At 45.7% G+C, this 24,837-nt stretch overlaps 1 protein-coding gene across 2 annotated transcripts in view; it reads right to left on the bottom strand.

The window, feature by feature from the left end:
- Window positions 1-488: 488 nt before the first annotated feature.
- Window positions 489-24,837, bottom strand: part of LOC135899113 (sodium-coupled monocarboxylate transporter 2-like) — a 99,510-nt gene continuing 75,161 nt past the window's right edge. The window contains exons 9-15 of one of the 2 annotated variants that reach the window (XM_065428393.2): window positions 23,431-23,540; window positions 23,137-23,204; window positions 18,888-18,974; window positions 10,542-10,714; window positions 9,021-9,124; window positions 4,884-4,990; window positions 489-955 (exon numbers count right to left, since the gene is read on the bottom strand). In XM_065428393.2, coding sequence (XP_065284465.1) covers window positions 869-955; window positions 4,884-4,990; window positions 9,021-9,124; window positions 10,542-10,714; window positions 18,888-18,974; window positions 23,137-23,204; window positions 23,431-23,540 — 736 coding nt within the window. In that variant the 3' untranslated portion in view covers window positions 489-868. The remainder of the gene's footprint in view (window positions 956-4,883; window positions 4,991-9,020; window positions 9,125-10,541; window positions 10,715-18,887; window positions 18,975-23,136; window positions 23,205-23,430; window positions 23,541-24,837) is intronic. The other variant, XM_065428400.2, reaches the window with a different exon arrangement.

Below are 24,837 nucleotides of genomic sequence, written 5' to 3' on the forward strand. Positions count from 1 at the left end.
GTTTCTTGGTACTGCGTGGTCTTGCTGTTTGGACATTCTAGGTTTTTACTAGCAAAGACGACTGCTATGGCTCTATGCAATTCGTCAGATTACAAAGTATCTCGTCATGCACAGCTGTCCATGTGGCGACGAGTACAAAGTATAAGTGCACCTAAATTTTATTATTTTAATGCGTTGCTATGCATCACAAACACTTTCCGTAGAGTTTGTGCCCATACGAATACCGCCTTAATGAAGGAACAAACATCCGGGCCTCGAGTGCCACTAGTGCTTCCTTAGGCTGTAGAAAATTGTACTGACTCATCAAATGTGACGCATAGAATGACCTGTCAATCCCTTAACAGCTTTTCATTGCCCTGCCAAAGATGGTTGACGTCATGTCAAATCTATAATTGTTCTCATACACTAGCTCCGGCACAGAACGAGAAGGAAAGTATGTACACACACTTTTATTGACTTCTTCCATTGATAATGCTTTAGCTACGAAATTCATACAAATTTATGCCAGAAAGCTTATTCCGTTTATAATGATAGAATAATTCTAAAAAAAATTGTGGCTTTTTTACAACATAAAACAACGCAGAACGACAATGCCGCCGTTGTACTATAGCGCATGATACAAGGCTACGAGGAAATCACCGTGTGATATGTGCTATCCTGCGAAGCTCCTGAAGCCACTGTGGTCGCTCCTTGCTGTAGCGCTGACTTCAGGGGCCGCCATCCAAAATGAGAATGCTGATAATAACATAAATTATTCACGATCTATAGATGATTTTATTACTACTGGACTATCGCACAGATGGCATGGTATCTATGAATGCGCAGCGAGGTTATTTGGTGTAAAATGGAATCATTTGGCTCTGACATTTCAAACGGTTGATTCCTGCTTGTCTTCACTTAGGGGAGGTAAAAGTGTCTTCGTTGTTTGTGGTTCGCCTTTTCCGTCTTCCGTTTCCTAGAAAAAAAAAGAGTATGTATTTGCTAAGTTCCTAATACTCCAAGTACATTTTGAATCAAACTGGTGTGGTTCGCTCCGCGATTAGAGTGAAAACCCTAGTTAGCACAAATGAACCAACCGCAATTTTCATTATGAGTGAATAAGGATGGGGGAGGAATACGGGCTCAGGTTTTCCGGACGTGAATCCCAGGTACAACGTCGCAGCCTTATATAAGCATTCCACATTAAAGGCACCCCATAACTAAGTCCAGTGTGAGAAAACTGAAAAGTTATGATTAACGTCATTCCAACAGCGGTGAGCAAAACCCCGAGCTGCTTTCCTTCTGGTGGTCACAAATTTCCCGCCAGCATTATTTTAAATCTAGCAAGCGAGGAATGACTCAAACCGTGCTTGGATTAAGCTTCTGATACTCCCGCCGAGGGAGTTTCGGAAGCGGCGCCACAATCCGCGTTTTTATTTAATTTTCAGTGCTGCCCTCTGTCGCACGCCGCTGGAAAAGCTTTGGAAAGGGGCCGGTGCGGTCATCTGGTGATTTCTTTGCCTGCCCCCCTCTTGAATATGCGTGGGGCGGGCGTTTCCGAGATCGTGAATAGCTATTGTTTGCATTTGCAGGGCACCATACTTTTCCTAGAACCTCGGTATCATTGGTCGACTGCTGAGTGAGAAGGTCTAAGTGAGCTCTTGTGCTCCGAGAAGGGTGGATAAGGGCGGGATCACGCTATAGGGCAAACGGCTGATATTCGTCAGCCGGGGCGGCTGCCGTGGAACTTGTAATCGCTGATTTCTTCCCTTGCAGCTACGTTATGTATACCGCTTACTCATTTTCTAGACATTTCGCATACTCGATGCAAGGGACTGATAGTGGAGCTTGCTGCCTTAGACTGCCGATTTCCAAAAGTGATGCATTTGCCTGCAGGTGCGTGTGCGACCGCTGCGTGCCGTTTGCTCTAAATAATGTTAAGAAAAGGGCATCGTTGATCTGACATAATGTAAAAACGCTGCTGCACATCTGTATTTGCGGATATAAGCCGCACTACTGCACCCAAGAACGGCTAAATATCAACTTGGAAAACGGCGACGAACGAATATAGGAATAGTTGGGCCTCTTATTACTTGTTCTCGCGTCTCTTTCCCTTCCCCACATTTACAGTCTGCGTGTGACAAAGTATTGTTGGACAGAACTCTGAGCGTGTAAGTTCACGCATATAGGACCTGTAGTCCTCTAGCGAGGACGTAGATAGCAGGGATCACGTGGTGGCAGCTCAACGAGGTTAGTGTTTACACTGATGTACCAAATCCACCGCCCCCGGTTTCCAGTTTGACCTAGAGATAAACAGCTAACCTCCGGAATGAAGAAGTGATTGAACATCATAAAACGTAAAGTCCCGCTTGTCTACGTTGTTGCATTTAATTCGGGGGACGCGCCATAGCAATGCGGCTTCGGAAGTGATCCCGCGCCGATGTTAGCACAGCACTATATTGTGCGCACACTGCAAGAAGTGAAGAAGAATTTATTTAGAATCAATAAGACCGGAACTGACCTATAAAAACTTCAGTTTTAGTTTAGGTTCTCAAATAGCGTGGGCACGAGGTCGACAGCGCCGCTCGTCCTAAACTTCGCTGAAGAAAGTCAACATCCGTTAAAACCTCATGTGCAGGGTGTGTGAGGCCTGAAGTTTGTGTAGTTACACATAGAAACCACATTTCCACACATTTTTAAAACTATTGGGTACACAGACAAGTGAAGGCGCTGATGCTATCGCGTTGTCGGTTCGCTCAGGGACCGATCACTCAGGTATCGATTGAATGATGTTCGACACGCTGGTGCTGTCGGCTTTGCCGGCGCTGGTGGCACGAAAGCCCGTCGCCATATGAAGACTCGCAGTAGTCAGTTACATCGTTGCCCATTCAGTGTCATGAAATGGTCTGGTCTGTACAGGCCGCGAGCAGGCCACAACGTGCAGGCAAGAGCGAGTTGCGTGCGCACTTGCAAACCGGCCCCCTCCTCCCCTCCCCGTCTTCCCTCTCCACCGATGGAGAGGAGAGCGAAGGGCCAGCAGCGCCAAGGGGGGCTGAAGCAAAATAAAGTCAGTTGAAAGTGGGTTTCACGCCGGCAAGTCGTCTCTCTCCTCCGCGCGTACTCGCGTCTTAACAGTAGCGACCCGGACGAGGCTTAACGACACCCACATGGAGACATCAACGCCATGGAGACTACAGCCGACGCACCAGCCATCTCCGCCGTCGAGGTTAAGCAACCACCATTTTGGACAGCCGACTCAGAACTCCATTTTCTGCGAGCAGAATCGCGATTCGCCGCCTGACGCACTACTACCGGACAACCTGTCACCACGTTGTCGGCAGGCTTTCACCTACAGCGGGGAGCGAAGTACGAGATCTGCTGGTGACTTCCCTCGCCAGTGAACGCGTAAACAACGCTCAAGCAACTGCTGATCAGCCGATTCACGCCATCAGAGCCACAGCGACCGAAGCAGCTACTACACGGCGCTGAGCTCGGCCACCGGACACCTAGTAAATTGTTGCTTCACATGCAACAAATATACGGCATGACGACCACCGACGCCGACAGCAGGCTTCTTCGGGAGCTCTTCCTGCAATGGCTCCTCAGAAATGTGCAGATGATCCTCGCTTCGGCTGCCGACAAACAGCTTTCTCAGTTCACAGAATTAGCCAACGCCCCCATCCATCGCGGCGGCTCAAACAGATGCGGGACTTCGCACATCTACAACGAGCTGCAGGACATGGGAAGCAGATGTCTCACTCCGCCGACACAGTAGCAGCCATACGGGTCGGCAGCGCTCGTGCGAAGCACCAGCGTGCCGCGGCGCAGCCCCGACAACTGTGACAGAGAATCTGTTGGCACCACAAGAAGCACGGCAATGCTGCCCGCAAGTACACTCCACCTTGCGATTACGTGGGAAACGGCCGTGGCCGGTAGTGAGGGCGAGCGGTGTTCAGGATACCGCGGAGTCTCCCCCATCAGTGCTCTTCTTCGCCAAGCATAACAGTAGTCTGCGATTCCTCGTGGATGACGGTGCTGGGGTGAGCGTGGTGCCGGCTTTATCAACAGAGCGCCGTGTCCCCAGTGCGTATACCCTTCAGGCGGTCAACAACACATCCATTGCCACTTAGGGATATCGCTTGCTACCACTAAATTTATGTATGAACAAATAGCATTGTTAATCGTGTTAGAACAGTCAGGTGCGAAGGGTTGTGTCTTCACGTACCAGGGCAAAGTGATTGTCTCGTCCTGCTTACTGTGCTAAAATATGCGCTTCCATGCTGAAATCGAGACAATGTCATGCCGTGATTTGGCCGTATTGGTGCTTCTGCCTGCATTTCCCTGCCACCTCACGGTACTTGAATGACCTAAATGACCTAAACCCGCCTCTTTGGCGACGAAAACGATCTAGTCAAGTAACGCCAATTTTCTCGAACGCTGATGGCAAGACTATTTCTAAACCCCTTACCCACAGTTCGGCAGACGTATATGGGAGAAATAGTTTATGTAAATACTTCCGCGTTAAGTTGGAGGAGGATTGAAGGAGGAGGGCAAGATCTCATGTATTGTACAAGGGATCTCAGGAGGATGTGACAAACATGTCGCAAATTCTGGACTAAGGGGTACTATCTAAGTTGATATAGGTAGAATAATAAAGTATTACGTGGAACGTTTCACTGAATTTACGCAATTTTTCAGTTTAGTATTCATTCTACACTGAGCAGCCTCCGAAAGTCTTTAGACTAACTATCGGCTTTGTGCAACAAAAAAATATTTTTGTCAATGATGCGCAAAAAGCTCCTCTCATGGTATCTCAGCAATGACATATTTTGTAGTATAAATGATGCCGCAGTAACTGTCTATTAGTACCTTACTACTTTTTCTGGGTAGAAGAAAATATTTACCTTTATTGAAAAGCTTTCATCAGATTCCATAACACCCAACCAACGCCAGAACCGAACGCAGCACCTGCTCAAGTGCGTGACGTCTGCATGCCGTTGCCTGTGCTCACCTGCGATAGAAATAATAATGCATATATTCTCACAGGACACCAAAGAAAATTAGGATGAGCCGTAGGAATAAACTACAACACCAAAAAGATTCCGGCAGGATTCATCTCGCGATGGCTTTCTACAGTAATGCGGCTAGCGTTCAAGCAATGTAGCGACACCCACATCGCTGAAAACACGTTCGTTTGGAACTTGTAGCGGTCATTATGAAATTTCCTTGCTTCGCCTGCGTGCGCCACACAGTTTCTTCTCTATCAGTTAAGTTTTCTATAACATTGACTCCTCAAGGTCGGTCAAGAGCATGTCTGCGTAGTGATGTCGCATTGACTACGATAGAATGACGAAGAAACAACGACATGATGGAACCGAAGGCGCTATGACAATGACGGCATGGCTACAGTTACATCGTGATTCTAAAACTACAATGGTACAACAACTACAACTACAACAACAACTAAACTACAATGTGACGGCGACAGCAGTATGGCAATCGAATGACGACAATGCAAAGTGACGACTGTATCACGACGGTATGACGACAACCAGATAAAACTGCAATAACGACGATAGCAGCATGGCGACCACGTTATGACAACGAATGCACGACGATAACGAGACAATGACAACGGCGACAAAATTCAAAGACAACAGTATGAATAGCATACAATGATGGAAAAATATTGAGGTCGATGAAACTATGAAGACGGTATGGCGATTATGGCCTAATGACAATGGGGCAAAGTTTGTGAAGTTATGACGTGAAGTGAGACCGTACAGACTGACGGCGACAACATGAGGTCGATAGTATGATGAATCTGTGTGATTTTGACGACGTGAAGCTGACGGCATGACGAGAGTCGGCAGACGGCATTAGAACGACAGTAATGGAATGACTCCAATGGCATCAACGGTATGACAACGAATGCATAATGATGATTGTATGACGACGACCTAATGAAGGCGGCTGCAAGGCAACAGTATGAGGTCGGCATGCTGATGACGGTATGGTGACGATCCAAGAAGTGACCGAGCTCAAGGATCGAATGACGAAAGCGGTATTACGGCGATGCAGTGACCTCAATAACATCACGACCTCAATTGCATGCCTAGTGTTTATGGTGTTACACAACTTCGGACATTCAGTCGGCGTAAAAGGCGTGACAACAACGACATCACGAGAGTCATCATGGATGGATGGATGGATGGATGGATGGATGGATGGATGGATGGATGGATGGATGGATGGATGGATGGATGGATGGATGGACGGACGGACGGACGGACGGACGGACGGGCGGGCTGAAGACGCACAAAGTAGGAAAAAATTGCAAATCGCGACAGGAGGCATGACGAGCCCAACAGACGCGAAAAGAGATTTTTCAAGTCAACGCACTCACTTGCCAGGACGTCATGGATTCGGATGGCGTCTGCTAGGGCCTAGTTCGCTCTTTACTAAAAACGATGCATAACATTATACAGTGAAAGCTCGTTAATTCGAACTTCAATAATTCGAATTTATGGATAATTCGAACTGTACGATTTGGTCCGGCCAAGCTCCACAGAAGTCTATGTATAAAAAAGTCCGTTAATTCGAACGCGAGAAGGTTCCCTCACGGATAATTCGAACTACGCTCGCCTGGCACACGGCCAGAGAAACGCGCCTACTGCCTACACACAAGGCTGTATTGCCTCCTAAACGGAGAAAAGGGCGAGAGAAGGCAAAATCGGAAAAAAATCTAACCAACGCGGGGTCAGCCAGAAGGCAGCGGCGGCTGCCGCCTCTGTGTTCTACGTAACCTCCGAGACTTCTTGCCCGTTGCGAATCTCGGAGGCTTTGCAAATCTTGTACAGCTGCTAATGTTGTGCGGAGATGGCACGGCAAGCGCCAAAACACAGCGAATCAAGTACGTCGCAGCTGCGCTTGCAATCAAGAACCAACGAATCGGGGCCTTCGCCACCTTCACATGTACGGCGTCTTTGTCTCGGCAGTCTTCATCGGTTGTGTACCTCTGTTTTCAGCTTAGGAGGTATCGGCCGTCGCGATTCATTGTGATGGTGTTAAGCCTCGGCTAACGTTCGTTTCTGTGGACATCGGTGGTGTGGCACAGTCGGACCCAGAGCTTCGACTTGAAGATGGCGTGTGCCCGCGGCACACGCCATCACTTTCTGACACGCCAAATTTCTGACATTCCCTACTGCTTCCAAATCGCAGCGTACTGTTGCTCTCCTTCACTTTCGTTAGTTCGAACTTTCGTTAATTCGAACTGAAGCGGCGTCCCCTTGCGGTTCGAATTAACGAGCTTTTACTGTATTACAAAGAGCCAAAGACTAAACATAGAAAACGCTGAGCGCATTTCCGGCCCTGTCACGGCCGGAATATTTGAAAAGACTTGACTGACATGAATTCACAGTGTACTTCAGCACTCGCGTTTCATCATGCAGTTCAAATAATGAACCTGGCCTTCATTTTTTAATTGATGGACTTTATACCGCGAAAATTACCAAACTGGTGTTTTTAAAAAATACACTATTAGTTTAAAGTGTTTATTGCTTCTGTTTAGAGATACTTCGGTATGAATATATTGTTGTCAGAAGATATTTAGAGCGCAACTTTCGAATACATGGCAAAAATCACTCTAAATTTGGAGTATGCAGAATTTTATTTTCAATTTATTTCATGTCAGTCCTAAATGAAGCCACAATGCTAGTGCAGGAAGGGCTCCAGTGCGATTACCTTTCTTTAAGGATTACAGGTATCCGAAGAAGACCCCAATTTAACATGAAATGAGTCGTAAGACAAACCGTTATCAAAGCGAAACATATCTAGAAAAAATCTGAACAGTTCTATTCAGAGCTTTTTTATTTGTGCTGCCTTGCAGCGAAAGTAAATTACAGCTTGCTTGTATAGTGTTAACCTTGCTAAAAGTCCCAGAACTGCCCCAAGAAATTGGGCACTTCAGCTTCAAGTACTTCAGGTAAGTACTAAGTATAAGAGAGTCATCACACCTGCTGACAACTCAAATTCCTAAAAAAAGAAATATGAAGGCAAAATTAATGGCTGTGAGGTTTTAAACTTTAGTTTCGCAGGAACGGAACAATTCTGCATGCTCTCGACATCTTCCTAGCGCTAGAAGAAACTACATTGATGTTGTTTTACCCTACAGTAAAAAGCTCGTAATTCGATGGGCAGGTGTAAGGAAACAAACACGGCAGTATCTTGTATTATCTGAACTGTTTCCAAAAATCCTCAAACCTATTTCGTATATGTATCAGTTTACTGAAGGATTTCAAAGTAAATATCCATGATCAGTCTGACACTTTTGAACCTCGAAGTGACAGGTATAGTTGAAAAAGCTTTCATGACAGTACACTTAGCTGAGCCTCCAGAAGAAGCTGAACGATGCACATGTCGTCAACCTAATAGAATGTACCAACAAGTTTGTCGTTACCCTCATTCCTCCTAGATATTCTTAAGATGGTAGGAACCTAACATTGTGGCTGCTCTCTTTTTCTCAATAAGCTCCATATAGCTGCTTTGTTTCTGAGAAAACTAGCTTTACCTATATACTGCAATTTCGTCATTGTACAATTGCTTCTGAGTTTGTTATGAACCTAGCCTATGGACATTAAAACGAGACGTCTATGCATAAACTTTTTCAAGACACAAAACAAGCGTACACTGCGCGTGAGTTTTTTTCTTACATGCAAGCAGTAGATGGTTACCTTTATGACGAAATTATTCAAAGTATTTTGTGGAGGTGTGTACTTTCATGCATAGGACATGTTGCAGGGAGGTGAGGCATATTCTGAAAGAACTTCAGGTGCAATTCTGACGTGCATGTTTACGCATGCTGGTGGATTGCAGTGTGTTCAAGAAGGCTGAACTAACCTTCGAATTCTATAACTCGGTCGTTATCTTTGTGGTCAAAGGCCTAGGTTGTACTTTTTGGCATAAAAAGAAAAGCTTGCAACTGATGTGTTTCGCAAAATGCACAATTGTAGGCTATTTGTAACAATGTGCAATTGATGTACCTGTGATAACGCTTATGAGTATCCCGAGTAGAACTGTAGCCAACATCCCAAGGAGAGAGCTCCATAATGGTGATATTGAAACCGAAGCTGTATTTCTCGGTGACCTGCAGAAGAGTACAACGTCATTTCTGAATCAAAAGTTGTGAACATAAATTTTACGGCCGCGAATATAACACCGTAAATAAGTTTGAACACTTTTTTGTCGGTTTATGAGGCTGAATCTACAGTAACATCTCTAGCCACCAAGCAATTGCCGCCAATCAGGAATCCTACGAGACTGCAACCACAGAATATTTCTTAACCTTCCTCAAACAACATCATTCTGCGGGCTAATAAATTACGGATATTCGTAGCATAATGCTGGTGCGTGGCGTTCGTACGCGACAGTGGTACTGCGTCGAAGTCTTGAAAATCAGAGAGCATTTATTCTACTCAGCATTTTTTTTTGTCGGTTTGGGGTAACTTTGGGGAAAACTTTGATCTTGAGCTCGACATCCAAGGTACCGTTGATGACGTTGCACTACCATAAACAATATACGGAGCTTGTAGAGTCAACCACAAGAGATTACGGACCACGGGTTCTGGTAAAACGCTGAAGTTCCGAGAAGCCTGTAAACGCAGCCAGTAAAACCAGACATCACATTCTTGCTCCCATATCCTAGCAGCGGCTGAAAATGCAAGCACCAGGCTTCGTTGTGAGGCTGCAGACCATATTAGGTTTTTTTTTTCTCAGATTCCTTGGTCCGTGGAGTTTTGTGGGTGACTGTACCTATTCGTTCTTTTGCTAATGTCGATGGATGACTATATATTTATGTTTCTACTACAGGTAAGTGCCCATTAGCCAACCATTGACTACAGCATGAGATGTTCTTATACCATACCTTTAAATAAAAATGACATCAGGTGTGGTGGCAAAATACATCCTGCCAGAATTACTTTCACTTCATGTCATACTTTTGTTTTTTAAAGAAAGTGGAACTTTGTAAGGCCTGGCAACATATTTGTTGCAAGCATTTCCTAAGTCACAAGTGAGTCGAACAAAGAATGTTGCTTTAAGGCAACGCTTCGACAAAAAGACTTGTTTTCGTCAAGGCAGCGTTCCGTTGTACTTCTGGCCTGTTGCAGTAGCTGAGAAAATTTTACGCAAATAAGCTCTCAATAATTACACAAAGTGCATTGTAGATGTAGGGACGGTTTTCTGTTGCTGCGGTCTTGTTTTTCTGAATACGGAAGTTACTGTCCGCTTCCGAATGCGGTAAAAAAAAAGTATCAGTGTAATGGTGCAATGTGGTCGCAAGAAAACTTGGCGACCTAAGAAAAACGTCATGTGATTTAACTTTCCTCGAGTATTTATTTGTAAAGGTATGAAAGCTTAATTATGCCCGTTTTCGCCAAACTATTCTTGCTCAACACGACATTGTCGCCACATTCTGTGAGACGTAAATTCATAAAGGAAAGAAATGCGCAACAGGATTGATACCTAACGCATAGACGCATGAATGTAATTATTTGCACACATACCTGTTCGAAGAAAAGGAGACTGTGAGGTTTGTGCCAAAAGACGCAACGGTGTTGTTGTCTGGACAGTAGTCAATCGATACGGGCATGTGTGGCGGTTGGATTCCATTGTGAATCGACCACCACAATGCAAGAATTTCAGCAGCTAGCATGAGCAGTGTGGATATCCCTGCTCCCTGCGATGACACAATGAATCATGGCTGTGAAGCAATAGGGGCATGGTTTCAAAGTTGAATAGCTACATCTGTTGTCTTCTTCAGTTTATGCGAACAATGCAGCCCAAATTTGGAAGCATAAGGCTCAGATTGACTTCAGTTCTCGAATTCCCAGTTTTAGCGGTCATAGAAAGTTGCAAGTGCCTAAATGAGAAGCTTGTTTGCAGGAGTGTTTTCAGAAATTTTTTGCAGGGGCGGACTAATTTACCATGCCACCTTCTCTATGTGATAGATGGTTCAACTGCGGAGTTTTCAAATAAAGAGGCGTAGCAAATCGACGGGAGAAAAGGAATACAGTCGAAACTGAACGCTCACAATCAACTGAATTTTATGAGCGTGATCCTGCAACGAGAAAACAGAATGTGAGCTGAGCACGAAGCGAATGCTTTTAGGCTTCATAAGGCTAGCTTTCCATGAAAGAAACTTCGTTGCTAACCGGTGCTCTGCCTCTTCCTGTCTTTCTAATTGTTTGCCCCATGCATCAGTTGACAAGTACAGTATCTCAGTCACTGAAACAACGACCATGTACTTCTTTAATATGCTGTAGAACGACATCTTGCGTGGTGGATTCCCTCGCACACGAAATGATGTAATTCTCGATGGCCGGCTTATGTATCGCAAGGACACCACATAGCGTGACACAGCTATAACAGTCCCGCATGTAATTAAGAACTTTTAGAATCATAAGAGGGAAGTGTGGTAGGAAAAGAATCCGGAAGGGCCCATCTCACGATGACTATCGACGGTGCTGTGTTCATAATAGAATTAATATAGCAACACAACGTATGGCCACAGTTTGAGCGAGTTTGTGGGATGCCTGTACTGCCGAGAGGCTCATTTTTGATTCTTTATTGAGATCCCTTTTAAAATAGGGTGGTGACAAATAGTCACCTAGCCTGATTGAATTATTCAGGTATGTTATACTGCCTTTGCATTCTAACATTTTGTACCTATCTTAATCTTTCTTCTCTTCCTTAAAACTTTTCCACCTAAATTGTACCGCTTCCTATGCTTATAACGGATTCAGTCGTATCTACCTCAGCGTTTTTTCTGCCAATACTCTAAACGTGTCTTGCCTGTCTCGACCGCTGACCGGTTGGTGCATCCGTCCACATTACATCCAAACACTTCTGGAAGGTTTAAGTTACCTATGGATCTCACTGGGTAAATTCGCATTCGATTAGGATGTACTGATTGGTCTCCGGATTTCTGCTGCAGCATACACGTGCTTCATCTTGTTGCGAATGTTTGGCCATTACGAATGTAGGGTAAACCTAATAATAATTCACTGCTATTCAGCTATCTTTCGAAGCTCTTAACATAGAGCGTAAACAGCGATGGAGACAGAGGATGTTCCTGCATTACTCTTGGTGAATATCCATGACTTCGTTACATTTTCGGCTTTCCCGTGCAATTTTATTTGGTTATGTCCCTCAACAGCTCCACCAAATCATCATCAATGCCTGCGTGCTTGAGCATATCCCACGACCATTCTTTGCCTACGTTGTGATAGGCTCCTTTATTATCTAGATATGCTATTCATAAAGGTCTATTCTGAACTATTGAAATCTCTGTGCACTGATTTAGTAGAAACGTGTAACTCTCTAAGCATGTGCCTGGCCGGAACCCATTTTGTAGGTGGTTGGGTGCTTCTATAGGAACACTACGTCATCTAGCAGCGACGCCACGAAGCCTGCGCATGACCTCCGAGATGCATGGCATGCAGATGCGTGCAAACTCTGATAAACACGTCATACGCCAGCCGGACTCGTCTCTCGGGCTTCTGATTGATAGATGCTATGAGCGTTCCCTTTAAAACGGGGTAGTCGGCTGCACTACCATGCTGTTGTTCTGATGATGATCACAATTTAGTGGCATCCCCTTCAAAACTGGCAGTGACAAATAGTCACCTAACCTGCTTAATTTAATTGGGTATGCTATGCACGTTTTATATAGTAGTTTTGTATACACCTTCTTAATTTTTTGCCTTCAACATATACCTTGTACCGCTAGCTATGACTCTAAGGGATCCGGTCGTATCAATCTCTTCCCTGCTTTTTTTTTTTCACCAATACTCTGAACGCCTTTTGCTTATCTAGACTGCTGACCGATTGATGCTTTCATCCGCTTCAAACATAAGCGCTTCTCGAAGGTGTAGGTTACCTAGGGTTCGCACTTGGTGAATCACTTCGCATTCCATTAGGACGTGCTGAGTGCTCTCCAGGTTTTCGCTGAAGCATACACTTGCCACATCTAGCTGCGAATATTTGCTCCGGTACGTTTTTGTCCATAGGCAACTGCCTCGATCCTTAAATAGCAACGCACTGGTTTTGCGTTATCTCACAAATTTTCCCTTCTCATTTATTTCTTCACATTCCTGTAAATCTCTCTAGTCCTTCTTACTTCTATTTTATGCATTCTATTGACTTTTTGTTTCTCTCACTTTCTTTCTGATGACTCCTGGTTGTCTATTTACACTTTCAATTACCTTGTACTTCATTGCCAACTTTCCTGACATCGTCATCTATTCTGTGTCTACGCCTTTCGATTATAGATACTTGTGCACTTTAACATTTATTTTTATCCATGGTTCTGAGTCTTTCTTCAAAACTAATTTTGCTCGGTACTTCTTTGAACTCAAGAGAGGCCTAGCCCATGTCACACTGCATTGCCGCATTCGTGGTTTTGCCGTGGGCTCCAAAAGCCAACCGGCCTAGCGATCTTTGAATAACTTCCAACCACGGCAAGACATCCGATTTTCAGTATAGAATGGGATTGGCGAACTTTAGCGTGGCTCCATTACTCCTTTCCAGATTTCACGCACCTGCTCATAGTTATTGTGTGTTTTTCCGAGGTTCGTGACCACAGCTATGGCTATGACTGCCTGTTCAGCTTCTGTGGTGTAGATGCGCTGTATCGTTGCCGCGACGGTCTCACGGCGGGCGTAGTTCACGACGCTGACGGCGTAGGCGTCAGCGTCGTAACGGCGCAGCTGGTAGAATTTTCCCAATGGCGACCTCAGTCTCAAGGACATCTAGCCTTCCTGAAACGGCCACAGCAGCATGGACACCCGGACATGATTCTCTCGCTGGGATCCTGAGGGCTCACGCCTTGGCTCGAGAGCACACTCACCGAGCCTCGCAGCGAGACAACCGTGAGGACGAAGGTGGTTAGAAACAAATGCCAAAACAATTTCAAACCACATTTAAACTCTACAAACTACAGTGCAAGAAATATCCCCACCGCATGACTCCTCTCTAGCGCACCAAAGCAGTTTCGTGCAGGCAGCTACAGACGAGCACCGTTCCGCACCGCACACTATATCACGCAGTGTCCCCCACACAATACCCGCAACAATTCCCAGATTGCAATGCCCTGGCCCCGCTCTGCCATGCAATCTGGACGTGCCAGTTCGTGAGTGCCAACCCTACAATCCCACACCCAAGCACGCGACAGTGGGAATCCTCGCCTTCTAGCGTCAACTGCCGGGACCACCTCGATCTGGTCGCGAGAAGGCGCCTGGAGGCCGCGGCTGGTGGGGTCCTGGACTGAGCACTCCACCCACGCCCAGGGTCTGTCGCAGGACTCTGCGGTTCCTCTTTCACTTAGTAAATCTTCTTTCCCTCTGTTTCTCTGACGCTTATTCTGGTCCCACAGTGCTGTTTCCTTCACTATTGCAGCACTGCGCTTTCCCTTTATTTTCAGATTCTCCTGGTGGGTGCTAGACTAAGTTTTTCCTTCGTTTATGTATACGCCGAGCTATTTGTATCGTTTAACTATAGATATGGCATCGAAGACACGCTGCGCGATCTAGTGGCGCTGCTGAAAAGACCGCGCATGGCCTCCTGGACTTCCAAGATTGGCTCGCGTTGGCAGGCGTTGCTCCTGCGGTCCTATTTGCGCGCGGAGAGCCTACAATCAGTGCTGGGCACGGCCGGTTCCTTTTGCGCACCACGGCACTCACACCCGAGGTCTTTCCATACGCCGATGAGGCCTTCGCACACTCCTGTACTGTTGCTGCGGCTTGAATGAGGCGAAGAAAACAGGATGTTGCACTGCTATGATTCCTTACTGAATATGAAAAGACGGCTGAAGGTGTACGAGGGCCAAAGCGCGCGCTGGGGGCTATTTATTCTCAAATTCATTAATATTTCTTGTGCCCGTGCACATACTCCCAATACATTAAACTTGGTTTGTAGAAGTTGTATATATCTGCAGGCATTAGTCATGAGTAAGGTAGAAAGCATGAACAGCCACCAATTAGCCCCTTTCCTCGACCTTTTGAAATGCGCATCTAGTGTTAGAATCGTCGACGAACGAACAAACCTGCAGGCCTAAGTGTGCAAGTTCAACTCAAATATTGAAGGTGAAGTCTCACTGAAAGTGCGAACACACAATGAATATTTCAGCAAAGCGCAGCAAGGTTTATGAAAGGTTTCTTTGAAGAGCGGGAAATACACAGTGTATACATGGAGCAGTTTTCTAAAGTGTTGGCGTGAAGGACGCTCATTGGATGCGGCACATATGCAGTGCACTTGCAGCGCAGCCTGATGAAGCATCGAGTTACTGTCCTTGTGACGGCGGTCCGATTCTGCTCAGCGTCAGATATATTGAGGGGTATATTTGGGCATAGAAGAGCGACATACGCCCACTGGAATGAACCAAGTGACCCAAGTTGGCACAAAGCAGGTTTACTGAAGACCAATACAGAGCGTATAAAACTAGCACAGACCGCTTAGAGTTGCGCGCAACCTTCAGAGCGTGGCTAACAGGTACAGGCTACCTATGGTTTTCTCGGTGCCACCCAAGTTGGCGGCCGCGTGCCCACGCACTTCCAAAGCGCCGAAGTCCTCCCCGTGCCGCCAGAGGTACGTATGCCAGGCCGCATGTCGGCTGCTCGGTTGGCGGGGAGTATTATGAAATCCAGCTTGGCTGCCGTAGGGTTTAGATCAGCCAAACAAGCCGGGGCTTCAATGACAGAGTTAGAGAAACTGAACTTTCAATAAAAACACTAACTTTCAGTTAAATTGCCCGTACATTGTGACTCGTGCATGTTTGAGCCGAGGTTTTGCGGTGTTGGCATTCTCGCTAAGAGTGCGGATGCCCTCACGCGTGATGTCATGGAGGCATATACAACATTAATAATAAAATACACATGTATTGCAACGGCATCGCTGTAGTTCTAAGTAGCGGTGAATAAGACCTTTTTTAAATCTTTACTAAATCAGTAACATTCTCAGAATTATTTTATCTGGTGTAATTTGATGAGCGTTTGAAGCGATGTGGTTGGCGCGTGTGCGAAGCGGCTATCTATCCCGCTACATTTTTGCGAATAGAGTTAGTTGCGAGTGATGCCCTCTTCTGCATTGTGTTGCTCCGGTGTTTTTCGCGTATGTATCTCACAAAAGTTATCACGTACAAACTAGCCTAGCAGCAAGTTTTGCCAAGGGTAAGTATACACTGTTGACGACATCGTGGCAAAGCTACGGAGTTAGGTATTGTAAAACATTTTATTCACGTCAATTATTCGTATAGCATTTAAGCAGACAGTGCGTGCAATTGGTGGCTTGTGGATGGGACACAGGTAACCGCCAGTCGCTCCAGAAATTCTCAGTGGGCCCCGCGCATCGGAGATAATAAACAGGTTTAGTTGGGCGCCCATAACAGTGCTGCGTACGGAGGAAAACCGCAGCGGCGACAGTGCGCGTGCGCAGTGCGCAGCAGCTCCCACGGTGTCTTGCGTGCACCTGCAGCTTTTCAAAAGCTGCGTAGCATCGGCTGAGGGCCCGGGTGGCATTGCAGGGCGTTCTCGCATGTTCTCGCGTGTCCACGAGTGCGCATTTTCCGATATGGCTCTTGCCGGAAATATGACTACGGATTGTAGTTTGACTTCGTGGCGGCTGGTATTGGCTACATAGGTTCAGAAAGTGGCATATGGCAGCGCTGAGTAGCACACTACGGGTTCATGTGCGTGCAAGTTAGCAATCCCCTTCTCAACTTTTGCGCCCAGCCAACTATTGCCGTTTCATGCGCGTGCGCTTCGCTATGTAGGCGCGACCTCAAGCGCTACGTACGTGGGTGGTTTCGGACGTCCAACTAAAGCTGTCTATGTTGAAGGCTCCGCTGTGTGGTCAACGTTGTGGGTAGTGCCTCATATCCAGTGTGAGGCCATGGCTGCATTATGTCAATTTCGGCGTTTAAGAAGTCTGTTTTCTCGCCGATCTTTCCGTCACGGCTCTAAATTTTGAATTTTAAAAAGATATCGCCTTTTAACGAGGTCCAAAGTTCCGTTGAACTTTGAAACCACTGTCAGCCTTTTACTGAACCTCGGCTTTCTCCGTAAGCGCGCGTAATCCTGGTAGAGGGGCATTGCATCACTTTTTAGCGTGGTAAGCAGGTGGTACTAGACACCAGACAATGCTCTCGTGAACACCTGAGCCAAATATTGCTCACTTTCCTGCATCAGGAAACCTGCCACGCTACTGTGAAAATCGCTCAAGCTTTCCTATGGCTCCATCAAAGTCCTGCCATGGCAGCGGGACGCCATTGCGCCCTCGTACGACTATTGGCCAGATGTGTGAAAACGTCAGGAGCCACAATGGCCACAGAAAAGTGAGAACAGTAACAATTTTCGTGATACGCCACGTCGTGGAAACTTCGAGATACCACTGCGTTCAAAATGTTGACACGAAAATTCAGTTTTCTATTTCTCAGCATTCGGCAGGCGTTGTCTGGGCCGTCCAGCAGGTCCTCGAGGCGCTCGAAAGGCACGGATCCAGTGAGCCGGCAACGGCGAGCGGAGACCCGCGCCGAGTAGCGGCGACTTCGAGGATGACGTAGGCCTCGTCGGGGCGCGCGAGCGCCCAACTCCAGGCATAAGTAAGGTTGCCTCCAATCCAATCCAATCGGCTCTATCTGTGCCGCCTCCTCCGAACCGCGAGATATTGTTGGCCACTAGCGCAGTGCAAGTCTGTGCGTCCCATACGGTTGGCCTTTCTCCTTGCGTGTGCAGTTTAAGCACGGAAATACCAACTTGAACAAAACTGGAAACGCAGCGCGTACTTGGCGTTGTCCCGTTCACAGTTTAATCACCTGTGTGAAACGCGCGTTAGCAAGCATTCGCTGAATACAGGCGGGAAACTTCGACGCCCCCATGTAGTTACTAGCTGCAAAGGCAGGCGAGATTGCTACACTTGCACTGTATCGACGGCCGCAAGGCGCACAGCTTCGGCAAGCCCGGTAAAAGGGCATCGGATAAACACAATCAACAAGATTCCAACGTAGCGCAAGCGGTCGGCGCAGCCTGCGTAAAGAGTCCGCATAAAAGGCGATACAGGCCTTGTGTACGACTACACATGCTTGGTATCGCCTATACGTGAACATCCATGTGAGCCATCATGGCGTTCAGTGGGTCCCTGACATTCACAGCGTCTGGTCGCCGTACCCTCCACAGTGCAAGCCCTCCGAAGAAGGAGCGGGGTCACCACAGAGGAGGTGAAGGCCGATCTTTGTTTGCCGACAACGGCGCTATTACTGAACACATGGAAATACCTCTTGCTGCAAGATATTTTTGAAAATTCGTGCTTTCATCAGAAATGCTTTTCGCTAGCTTTGATAAACATCGCCGCTGGGACCCTCTAAGCGGTGAACTTGCACATAGGCATTAAGGGACGTCATACATAGGCGTGTGGAAACAAACGAATAGTGAGCGTTAAAGGCAGCTCCAAAACAGCTGTAGAAATACCGAAAGATGCGAAGGTGGAAGCGTGCGAGTTTACCGAGTCGGAAGTACACGGGATAAATAAGAGTTAAAGCTCACTTGTAAATCTGCAAATGGAACACCGAAAGACTGATCATATGAGAGAGTACAATGATGTATCATCTAATAATAATAATAATAATAATAATAATAATAATAATAATAATAATAATAATAATAATAATAATAATAATATTTCATATGCACTTTTATTACATTTTATTTCATTTCAAATATGCACCTTGTTACGAAAATTCTTACTATAACGCACGGCCTTACTTTCCTCGAGCTGTTTCCATACTTCAGATTATCAGGTAAATACCTTTTGCGACCGTGAAGCTGACAAACAAGATACACTTTGTTTATAATACTCACTTTTGAATGCACGAAAGGGAAGGCTATGGCCAGAATAAAAAGTCCCACGAAGGGACCGGTGGCGGCTCCGTAAAACATTATGAGGAGCTGCAGTATAATGTGAAAAAAAAAGAAAACAGAACGGACGAGTTAGTCAGTTCAACGAAGCACAGCGAAAATTTCTATTCTCTTGAAACCAGAAGTACGCTGTATAACGGTAACTGATTAGCTTTGCTGTGCGACGTCCATATGGAGCGATGCACGCTTCTTACAACTTCATTACATTAAAATGAATATAGGGGAGGCTAACATTCAAGACAATAGAGCAGTCCCCACCCACTCGAGTGCTTGAAGTGACCAAAAAATGTAGGACAAGGAGGTGCTGCTCGAGCCAACGTTTCGACTAAGGGGCTTGTATTCGTGCGGGCAGCAACTTCTTCTCACAGCGGTGTAATTTTTTTTTTTTACGCGTGGCTTTTCTGCCTCACCCTCAATGGATGAGGAGGAGGACAATCAGCCGGTGCGCCGAGCAAGCGGAAGTGAAATTTTCGACAGAAATATGGCGCGGGGAACGGGGAGGAAAAAAAAGCAGAGGGTGATGTTCAATTATTATAGAGGTGACACGTGCGGAAACTGTTGGTGGCTTACAGGTATGACCGATGGAACGAAAACCGGATACAAATATGCAAGCAGTGCTTGGAATACGGCAGGCCTATGTTCCCGCAAAGCAGGAAATATGAGAAGCTGCTTTCGGCACGCGTGAAAAATATAAATATAGGGAGTTTCGGAAATGAAAAACCGTTCGAAGTTACTGAATTTTCATGAGACACGTTAGGCTTAAGTAAATTCTGTCGGTTATCATTCTTTCTAACTTTTTTCACATGTTCTCAGAGCGCCTCATATTATTTAATGGTTTTCAGGATGATGGGTCAACCGCGTTGTCAATCCTGCTTGCCGAGCACAAGCAGGGGCCCTAACTATCGGCTCCAACTTCTCTTCCTTTTCTTCATCTTTTTCCCCTGTGGAGAAGTTGACCTTCTCATAGGCGGCGCATCGGCTTAGACTCCTGATCCTCTCCCATACAGGGTTAGGGAGAGTGAGGTATGCGTACATAATAACGAAGCTAAGGAAGGCAATTACTGCTCTGACGAAGGCAAGTCCCCCTGTCGACACGTTAGCTTCACCGGCATTTCTCATTTTGCTCTTGTTGATGGCTAGGCCAGCGTTAACACGCTGACCTTGCACCCCCGTTTTTGCGCACCTATAGCATGCAAAACATTCATTCAGAGAAGTAAGGCTCGAATTATGGGCGAAGTGAAACGTTACAATGGTGAGGCAATCTCAATCGATAGCATTTGCCAACAGAAAAGACTTTCTCTGTGCGCTTTATTTGGCTCGACCAGCGAAGAGGACTCTAGTAGGAGTTTTTGTTTGGCGTATACGTAGGACTGGCGTCTTCGATGTATCGCGGTACTTACAGCATGCCATATGATTATTAATAGATAACTGGGTCTCTCCGCACCACGAGACATTTGACTTGGCCGACACGCATTGTGATTAACATGTCACCACGACTGCGTCTTGTGTTGGGCCCATTTCATGCATTATTTGCTTATAGAAACAGTTAAAGCCCCCCTGCATGAAGATCGTGATGCAAAGGAAGAGATCGCGTTATTTTGTGATAAATGCCCAAGAAATTTGTCTAATGGATCGTAAAGGCCTCGTTTCAACAATTTAGGGTTGCTGACTGAGTGGCTGCTATAATCGAGTTTTTTTTTTTTCTCCACCAAAATTTTTAAAATTACGTGTGACAAATAGAACAATTCTAACCCTTGAACTAAATTATTCGTGAGGAGGCCTTCGATTCTACAAGAAAGTAAAATGCTTATTTGAATAATTAGCGTAATCTAACTTGTTAGGTTTTTTACTAATTGGTATACGGCAGATGTTGAAATCTACGGATCGTATTGAGTCACTTTGCAAGGCATATCGACATGGAAGGAATTCTGACGATGGCAGCGCTTTCGAGGTATGTACCATCAAAGTAGCAATTGAAATGTTATAAAAATTTAACTATGGGGTTTCACGTGCCAAAACTACTTTCTGATTATGAGACACGCCGTGGTGGGGGAATGCGGAAACTTAGACTACCTGGGGTCCTTTAACGCTGACCTAAATCTAATTACAAGGGTGTTTTCGCATTCCGCCCCCATCGAAATGCAGCCGCCATGGCTGGGGTTCGATCCCGTGACCTCATTCTGAGCAGCCCAACACCATAGCCACTAAGCAACTATGGCGGGTGGACTCATATAAATGCTCTTTTCTCTACTTACTTTTATAACAAAACTGTGTAATGCACGCAAACACAGAACCGGATCGCCAATGTATTTCGTTGGACACATTGAAATTTATTATCTCAAAGCTGGCACAGTCCTGAGCATTATTTCGAAGTGTATACGACTTGCGAACTCAGCATCTACTTTTCATAAATTGAAATATGCGCTGTCAAGTAATAAATTCAAGTGTTAATGGTGCAATTATCGAATTATTAAATTCAGCCTTTTGATTTCTCGTAGAAGTAACGACCGTCTGATCGAGTAACCTTGCTCCATGGTCAGAATTGTTCTGTCTGCACCACGAAATTTTGAAAACTTTCATCCAGCTAAAAAAGAACGCCTTGTAGAAGAGTTGCTCGAAAATAGGTCCAATGCACTCTAACTGCTTTTACCGCACGAAACATCGTCAATACTGCCCAGTTTTTATGAAGAACACTTCGGGATGTTTAGCCACACCGACACCACGTTGCCCTTTCTTTAGCTTTCTGGCACAACTGTTCGTCCTCTCGTAAAGCACAAACATTATAATATTTGAGAAAACAAATGGTATGCCGTGATTCGACACGTGGTAAATGCGCAATTTGTGGATGGAATTGATTGGCCTATTTATCGTTCCAAGGCAAACCACGTGCATTGAGAATAATATGCGCTACCGAAGGAACTTTAACAACCTGTAACTTCTTCACAAGTAGCCGATGCTGGTTGCAGGAGCAATTCCTTTTTGTGCGAAAAAGTCACATGGCCCAGTGAGTGAAAGCGTCGGCGCCTGTCGTCTATAGCAGCCAAACGACACCTGAACTCACATTGGCATTGGCTGAGACGTCACGTCACGAGAGCGCCTCGACAGAATTCCTATTGACTGCGAGACCATGTGCCGACAGCATCTCGATGCATTAGAGCAGGCGAAAGGGTGCACCTTTTGCAGCGTAGGCGCGCCAGGTGTTGCGCGACGGGAAAGGGCATCGACTCGACGCCACGTCACCGTCGCTCTCGCCACGGATGCTCCTCTATGTAGCATTGCCAACGCCTACTAGATATAAGGCCTGTGCACTCTTACTTATGATGTCGTGTAACTTGAAGAAGAATTTGCACTGTTAAACCTGGCTTGGCGAAAGCTGTGACGTTGAAATCCCCGTGGCTTACTGGGGAGCATCCTCATGCAGAGGCTATGGCAAGGCGGCCAAGGTAGCGTGACGACATCTATCGAAGTGCACAGGCCTTGTGCTATCTATGATGTGTTGGCAGAGCGGACGGAAGGCAACACCTGCGACGTTAACGCGCCGAGTGTTCCGTGAGGGGAGATGGTATGACCGCGACGCGTCGCCGTGTAGGCATCACCGCTTCAGTGGCATGCGGCGTTGGCACCTCAAGCTGCTGCTGCTTGATTGCTGCGGCAACACGTACCGCTATGCTACATTAATCACAGCGAAAAACTCGAAGGACTGCTCAGAGCGTCGTTCAATAGGACATTTATGCTTCTGCATTCATAACTCATAAGAAGTTTCGGTGTCCTCGGATATTTGTAGGCGAAGCTCTCTTTTTTTTAGCCTGTCATCTCGTGGTGTAACCTGACCGGTGAGTTGCTTGGCGGATTCTCGCTGAGTGAATTGCTTACCACACAAACAAAATTTTGTTCACATCAAAATGTGGCAGTCATGCGGGGTAAAATTAAACCATGACAAGAGGCACAAAGCCATCGGCACTGTGACGTCGGCGGTTTTGGTCGTTAGATTGCTGCACTCAATGGGGCCAAGAGAAATATGTAATTCTGTGTTAGCTCTGCATACAATATAGCCACCAATTTCTGGTGGAGCGTTCACCGAAAAGATTACGTCGAAAAGTTTGATCCTATCGAATGAATATATTTCGCATTCGAGGGCTTAGGGAAATGGCGAAGTTCATGCTCAAACAATGTGGCAAATGGAAGTGCTTACCCTCGTTACAGATCCCATGTAGACAACAACGCAGCTATAGGACGTCATAAGAGCTCCGAGAAGGAACGCTGCAGAGAGAAATAACTGTAAAGAGTTTTCGGGAATTGATTTACGCAGTACACTCGCCAAATGAAGGTTATTATTTTGTGCATTACTTAATAATTAGGAAACTGAGGCTACATCTGATGGAATCATTCCTCTGCTGTACTGAAGTGCAAATACTGCTTTCGTGTTAGCAGAAGAGGTAGTTAGCCACCACAAATATGATAAAAAGTTAATAATTCGCACACAGACCTAGGCAGCGAGTCGTCCAACGGACATTGGATTCTAGGTTTTTAAAGTGCCGAGAGAGAACGTCCACGTAGAGGACAGCAGCCTGCGCGTTGACGATGGACGACGTTGTGCTAGAAAACACAAAAGCGAAGTTTCAAATCAGTATCAGAATGGCAACAGTTCACCGAAGCAAACCGCGAACAAATCTTAGATCAAAGTTTATGTCTCTTTGCTAAAAAAAATGCGTTGCCCAAGTAAAAGCTCCCTTGGGGTCCCCTTCCGGTCGTCCTTCTTATGAGAACCTATTTCGTGACGTCACTATGCCAGACAACATTCCAGAGCTTCTGCCCTTGGCATGGCAGACAGAACTAAATTCTCAATCTTATAATGCTATTTAAACGTTTATTATGCTTAATGCCTTGACGTTATCCTAATATTTTAGTTCCTAGCGTCATCTGGTCGGCCAAACGACAGTTGCTCAAATGATAATCTGGGTGTTGTATCATAATAAACATTTGCTTATTTCTGTAGTGCATAATAGCATTTGCTGCCTTTTATTACACCGTCGCGGTGCCAAAATCTCAAAGGTGAGATTTCCTACGCAAGAAGTCTTGAGTAACGTATGCTGCATCTTGTGCCTTCGACGAATGCTATCAGTATTGTTAGTGGTAAACCAATACGTGAGCCTCAACCCATTGACCTGCCATGTTTCTTGGCTTTCTGCGTTTTTGATTAACTGCTTGGTCACAAGCTGTACTAGCAAATGATTGTTGCAAATGTATTTCCGTTACAACTGGTTATAAAGGACTCTGTGCTTTGGCGCCACCTTTCTTTCGTAACTACCCCGTGCGAGTTTCGCGCACCATTTTAAGGGCGTATGGCTACTAACATTTCAGTACTCAGAATTTAAAATCCCTGTTCAACTATATGGCTCGGCAAAAAAAAAATTTTTCTCCTTATGCGGCGCATATTAAATAGGGGTGCTCCATAGAGTACATTTAAAATCGCATTTAATACGATGAATAGGAATGTGAGCTTCAGAACAAAAAACGTACACTCCAATATTTTCCAACAGCTTAGCATGATAAAATCAAAAGGGTGGCTTAGTCTCATTCGTAGAAAAGAACTTATCTATGTTATCTTATACATGCATGTAATGCTCTTCACAACTGGACTCCCGATGAAATGGGCAGAATGTGAATAATAGTCGTATTTCAGTTATCTTGTTTACTATGAGAGGACTGTCAGGTAATAAATAAACAGAACGTCAGTAAGTGCACGTGAGATGTCTTTGTTGATTGAGTTTAAGTCTTATACGACTGCTACGTACAATTTTTTTGAAGTATGCGAGCAAGTTATGCAACATTATCAAAGTAACTTTTTTGCTTCGCTCAATTCAGATAAACAAGAAAGTTCCGCAGCATATTA

The sequence above is a fragment of the Dermacentor albipictus genome, chromosome 10 (assembly GCF_038994185.2).
Source record: "Dermacentor albipictus isolate Rhodes 1998 colony chromosome 10, USDA_Dalb.pri_finalv2, whole genome shotgun sequence".
In the NCBI taxonomy this organism is placed as follows: Eukaryota; Metazoa; Arthropoda; class Arachnida; order Ixodida; family Ixodidae; genus Dermacentor; species Dermacentor albipictus.